We start from the raw sequence: 5,756 nt of genomic DNA, 5'->3' as shown, positions 1-5,756 counted from the left end.
TGCACCAACATGATCAACAATGATATGATCCACTTCATATCATCACGTGATCATATTGATTCATCGATCTTGATATCACTTGCTTTTCACCGTTGCCTTCGTCCATCGGCGCCAAGTCTTGCTCAAGCTTCACCGCCACGCGGTCCATCGCTCTAAAGCCTCCGACTTGCCCTCACGCTTGCAACCGGTCCATCAAGCCAAGTCTTGTCTTGATCTTCTCCACCTTGATCATATGACTCAATGTCATGTCTCATGTGCAATAAGCTCCTTCATCATCATATGTGTGAGCTTTACAACATCTCCAAGCCATTTTCACCTTCATGGCATATGTTGCTCACACATATGTACCTGTGGACTAATCACCTGTGTATCTCACATAAACACAATTAAGTCCACCTAGGTTGTCACTCAATTACCAAAACCGCACAAGAACCTTTCACGGGTGAGGACCACACGTCAGAGAGAGGGAGGCGCGGCACAGGGCGACTGCGGCTGGGTCTGGACCGTCGGGCGAGCGCGGAAGAGGAGTGGGCCGGTCAGATTCGACACAGGGAGCGAGAGAGGTTTTCTTTTCTTATGGGATCCAACCAGACCAGGTTGGGGCGGACCTAAGTGTGGCTCACGGGCACCGGATGTCTAAAACTAAATTTTCTCTCTCCTCAAACGGCTAAAACCGGGCCGCGATGTCCTGTGGTCTAATTTTCACGAACCAAAGTGCCTTCTGGCTAACTGCTCAAAACGGGGTGTCCGTCATCAAACGACCATCACTTTGGATGTCCGCCAGACAATCCCTCCTCCAAAAAAAAAAACATGGCCCATGCAGGTCTCAAACCTGCGACCTTCGCATTATTAGCACGACACTCTGACCAACTGAGCTAATAGGCCTTTGCAAATATATTCAAAATAAAAAGGGAAATTACTTAGACAAACCAACCGCCGCTGATCTTGAAGCCAAGGAATCCTATACCGCACGCACGGTAATACAAAATTGGTCGCTTTTTAATTTGTGCCGTGGAGAGTGAAGATCACTGCATATCTGGCGAGCCTCCCGCGATCAGATTCTTAGAAGAAATTAAAGCGGCCAGTTCTTCGCTCCTCCTCTCTTTCTGATGGCGAGAATATATTCATGGATGCGACGGAGACCAGCGACTGGCCATCAGGGCGTCGTTTATCATGCGCCTTTCACCTCACAATTACAGGTCCATGACACCGCATCCAGACTCCAGAGAGGGTGTGGTCGTGTACACCTCACCTGCAGCCCAGGCTAGCTTCCTGACAGCTTCCAACGCCAGCCAAGTAGCGAGCTCTGCAGCAGCAGACCCCGTTACATTACGTACCCCGGCTTGGACCGTTCCGGTCCGGGCACGTCGGTGTCATGCCGGCAAGTTTCCAACGCCAGCCAAGTAGCGAGCTCTGCAGCAGCAGCCCCCCTGCGAAACTTCGTGGAAGGTCGCCGCCACAGCAGCCTCTGGATCAGGCTGGCATCAGCGCCAACTAATAACAGGAACACATCAAAGCTGTGACCCTGATGGAACGGACCCGACCAGCATGTTTGGTTGGCTGGTTCGTATTGTTGCTGGTTCGTGAAAAAGTACTGCTGGCTGGTTTGTGTGAGAGAAAAATACTGTTCCGGCTGGAAATTTACGATCGTTTACGACAAGCTACAGCCAAACGAACAGACCGAGACTTGCGAAATCGGTGGGGACAGACCCCCAGACAATGCTTTGAAGGTTGAAATCATTGCGATTGAATTTTTGACCGAAATTTGCAGAAATTCCAGGCGCGCGTGGTGGACTACGAACAGTGAGTCCTGATCCAACAAGTTCTCCACCACGAGGATTGACCTTTACGCCAATGAAGCGGATTGTCTGTCTGATCAGGTGATCATGGTAGAAATTAATAAGGATTTATATTTTGTTGTCTCGTCAGAGAAGGCATTCGAGTTAGAAAAAAAATTAAAAAGATAAAGAGAAGGCATTCAGGATATGTCATCAGTATAGAGTATAGACAGTAGATGATCATCAAAGTGAGATGCTTGCAACCGGCAAATTAGTTCCATCAATTGATTGTTCTTAACTTGGGAATTAGTGCGTTAATTGCTGCACAGTCCACCCCCAAAACTCATGGCAGGAGGAAAAACACACCCCCGACGAACTTACACTCTCTCATCTCCTGCCACGAGCAGCTGAGGCGACGAAACGAAGAAAAAGAAGTGAAAAAAATGAAGGAACAGTCTGCTCCTCCGGCCCTGCAGCCTCATCAGCACAGGCCGTTCTCGAGGAACCTGACGAACTGGAACAGGTTCATCCGCGCGTCCCGGCCGCCGCCGGCCGCGACGACCATGGCGCGGCACGCGGCGGCGTCCTGCCGGATGCCGAGCCTAGCCAGGGGGCCCTGCAGGTCCTCGGCGCCGATGAACCCGTCGCGGTCGGCGTCGAAGACCGCGAAGACGGCCCGCACCTCCGCGAAGCTGGGCTCCTCGGCGTCGAAGAGCCCGCGTACGTCGTCGAGGCCCATGGCGGCCGCGAGGCCCTCGCCGCGCCCGACCGCCGCGAGGCCGATCGTGGCCATGATCGCCTCCACCTCCGCCTTGCTCAGCGCGGCGTCCTCGTCCTCGCCGTCGCTGTCGTCCGGGCGCGGCGCGGCAGCGGACGACGGCGCGTGCGCGGCATGCTTGGCGTTGGGCGGGAACAGCGCCCTAGCGAGCGAGTGCAGCAGCGACGAGTGGCTGCGGGCCAGCGCCGAGGCCGCGGCGCCCAGGAAGCTGAGCAGGTACGGGATGACCAGGAGCGGCTCCCGAAACGAGAGCATCCGGCGCAGGAGTGGCCGCGGCGCCGCCATCGCGTTTGTCCTCTCAGCCATCGGTCGATCGATCGAGATCGGTTACTGATTAGTCTGTGTCGTGCGAAGGAAGGCGCTAGCTTTGCTTGCTCCGACGAATTGCCGCCGCTGCGATGCGCTGGGTTGTGGTTGGAGAGATGGTGGGGGTGGAAGCGAGCCTTATATATACGACCCGACGGTGAGGGCAAGGAATAGCGGGCGGCGTGACAGCTTTAGGGCCGGGCGGGAGGAGGAGGAGGAAGGTCACTTGCATGGCGTGATGGCGTCGGCTCGGCTCGTCCTGTCCTGGCAGCGCGCAGGAAGGTGCCCGTCTGCTTCCGCCAAGTACTTGGCCCTGCGACTGCGAGAGGGATAGCGGACGCCGGACGCTACCACTTAGCCCGGAAAATCCCCGAGAAATTCTTAAAGAAAAGGCGTGGTGGATCGGAATAGGTGCGGCCTCGAGAAAACGGGTGGAAATGGGGAGACGGGGGTTGGTTGCGTTTGGGTGCGGCTTCATTTCGTCATGTGATCCGTCGCGGTTGACACTAGACGATACACACACAGCACTGCACTGCTCTCTCGGCAGACGGCAGGGGCGAAGCTTCTGCGTGGTTAGCTAGCTTAGCCGGCAGTGGTGCTGGCTACCAGCTCGGGTAGTGCGTGCGTTGCGTGCCCTGCCAAAGGTCCTGTTCACTTCGCTGAAAAAATAATTTAAAGGACTGTTCCAGCTAATTTGTTGTGAGAGAAAAATAATATTCCGACTAAAAAAACAAGTTGAAATCGGGGGCAAAATCCCAGAGTCCACGCACTCGTTATTTTTCTGGATGCTGCTGTTCCGAGGGGCCTGTCAGCGTGATTCCGAGACGTGCTTGGCATGAGGGATTGGATGGGATGGCGTGAGACGTTCGGATTGGATAAGTCGTGCGCGGACGAGCTTCCTGTGTTGTGTGAAAATGCACGTAAGTTTCGTGCGTGGTATGGTAATTGGTGTGGAAATGCGAACTGTGCGCCGTACGGACCGGACCAGCCAACCATGCAGTGTGAAAAAAGGAGTCACTCGTGCTGGGTTGTGTTAGTTTGGGAAAATGGGGTGGATAGATTCTATAGTTGACGGTCGAAACCTTGAGTTCAAACCAAAACAAGTTAATAGCAGTAGGTTATCATAATATCATATACGAGTTGCCTTGCAGGTGGGCTCGTTCGCGGTCGGACGCTAACCCAGATCGCTTGCCACAAAGTTTATTAGCAGGTTTACGGCCAGCCACTATGCTATAGAGTTTGCAGACAAGTTTTTCACGGACACAATGCACTTGGCTGCAAAACCCGCGAGACCCGCTACACTACAGTGTATGTACACGTACAATGTATCTACATGGACACAATACCATGAACTTATGATGGCAAAAACAAGAGCTGGAATGGGAGCCACACCCGAGACTGAACATGGCCATTCCGAGCCCCGCGTCCGACATGATGGAGATGGATTGTAGGATGATGGCCAGCATATGGAAGTTCTACCTGCAAGACACCAACAGATCCAGTAGCGAAGCTATCAACCGGCTGCCTCGTCGAATCACCCGCTACTCTACTCCGCCGATCGATGCATGCATGCCGTATCGGTTGGTAGTTGCTAGTACGGACCTGAAGCAGACGAGCGACCAGATGTGAGGCTGGAGTAGGTGTTTGGGTTGCGGATGGGCTTGCGCCACACCATGATCAGGATGAGACGGGACTGTTAGAGATCTCCAACCAATTGGCCTTCACCGTCGGTCTTCACCGCGCCACCGTCAAGCAACCGCATGGCCAACTCGTCTTCCACGGAGGCAGCCGATGGTTTGCACCTCCTCAACCCCTATCTCTCTCTCACTCTATCTGTTAATCCCATACTAGTACATGTTCTAGGGTTTACACTTCATCAAATATCAGTTTTGTATGCTAGATCTATGGCTAGTGATCCTGTAATGCTCTATCAATGGTATCAGTCACCTAACTAGGTGTAGATCTAGCTTATCGGGGTAGAGAACCGAGTAGCAGCAATTAGATGGAGGTGAGAGATCCGATTCGGATCTAAGCAGAGGGTTCATCGAACCCTAAACCCAAATCGGGTGAAGAAAAGGAGTAAGAACGGGTCTCGGTTTTGAAAATGAACTCAAACCCTAACCCTAACCCGCGTAGACAGCTCGGGGAAGAAGAACAGTAGCCAAACTCTAACCCTAACTCGAACTAACCCTAACCCTAACCCAAAATTGGACAAGATCCGAGAAGAATAGAAGAAGATTCAAGCAGAGAAAAGAAAGGGAAAGGGAAAGGGCTTCGAAGGTGGCTTACCTCGTCGCCCTCCACTCACCGGAGTCTCTGGGAAGGGCTTCGCGCCGCCTGCTAGGGCGCCGCCGCTAGGCCGCTCGACGGCGGCGCGCTCAACCACTGGGGAGCTCGCGCGCTGGTGAGGGGGTCGGCGATGGCGCCATCACCCTCCGCTCTAGGCTACGGCCACCGGACAAGCACCACAGCTCTTTGCTCTCTGCTGCGGGACTGAGAGAAGAAAGTGAGGGCGACAGAATGAGCCTAGGGTTCGGGGAGGGCGCCGCGTCGCGTGGTTTGTATCTGTCGAGATCAACGCATGGCCGTCCGATCTGCATCGATGGCTGAGAGCTGTCGGGCCAGCATTTGGCCCAGGCGGGCGTGCGCGGCGGGCAGCTTTTGCCGACCCAGGCCCAGGTTGCGGCCTGGGAAGGCAAAGCGCGCGCAAGAGCAGAGCAGGCCGGGCTGGATTCGCTGCTGGGCCGCGACAGTGCGCAGCTCGCAAGCAGTTTCGGCCCAAGTTGCACATTAACTTTTTTTGTTTTGTTTTTTAATTTTTAGAAGCAAATTTTGATGATTTTTTGACTAGTTTAAATCTCTATCCAAATTTGAACCAACGGGATAATTTGTTC

The 5,756-nt window shown here is 53.9% G+C and overlaps 1 protein-coding gene and 1 non-coding gene across 2 annotated transcripts; both read right to left on the bottom strand.

Annotated features, from left to right (window-relative positions):
• Window positions 1–811: 811 nt before the first annotated feature.
• Window positions 812–885, bottom strand: TRNAI-AAU (transfer RNA isoleucine (anticodon AAU)). Its single transcript has one exon. It is a non-coding gene; the product is annotated as a tRNA-Ile (tRNA).
• Window positions 886–2,015: 1,130 nt separating this feature from the next.
• Window positions 2,016–3,173, bottom strand: LOC136547296 (probable calcium-binding protein CML46). The gene has a single exon (XM_066539252.1). The coding sequence runs from the start codon at window positions 2,860–2,862 to the stop codon at window positions 2,260–2,262; it is 603 nt and encodes a 200-aa protein (XP_066395349.1). The 5' UTR covers window positions 2,863–3,173; the 3' UTR covers window positions 2,016–2,259.
• Between the last annotated feature and the right edge of the window lie 2,583 nt (window positions 3,174–5,756).

The sequence above is a fragment of the Miscanthus floridulus genome, chromosome 3 (genome assembly GCF_019320115.1).
Source record: "Miscanthus floridulus cultivar M001 chromosome 3, ASM1932011v1, whole genome shotgun sequence".
NCBI classification, from domain to species: Eukaryota; Viridiplantae; Streptophyta; class Magnoliopsida; order Poales; family Poaceae; genus Miscanthus; species Miscanthus floridulus.
This window is presented reverse-complemented; position numbering and strand designations above follow the sequence as displayed.

Bases quoted from the DNA above. Each gene is read 5' to 3' on its own strand.
- LOC136547296 (XM_066539252.1), bottom strand. From the start codon at position 2,862: ATGGCTGAGAGGACAAACGCGATGGCGGCGCCGCGGCCACTCCTGCGC.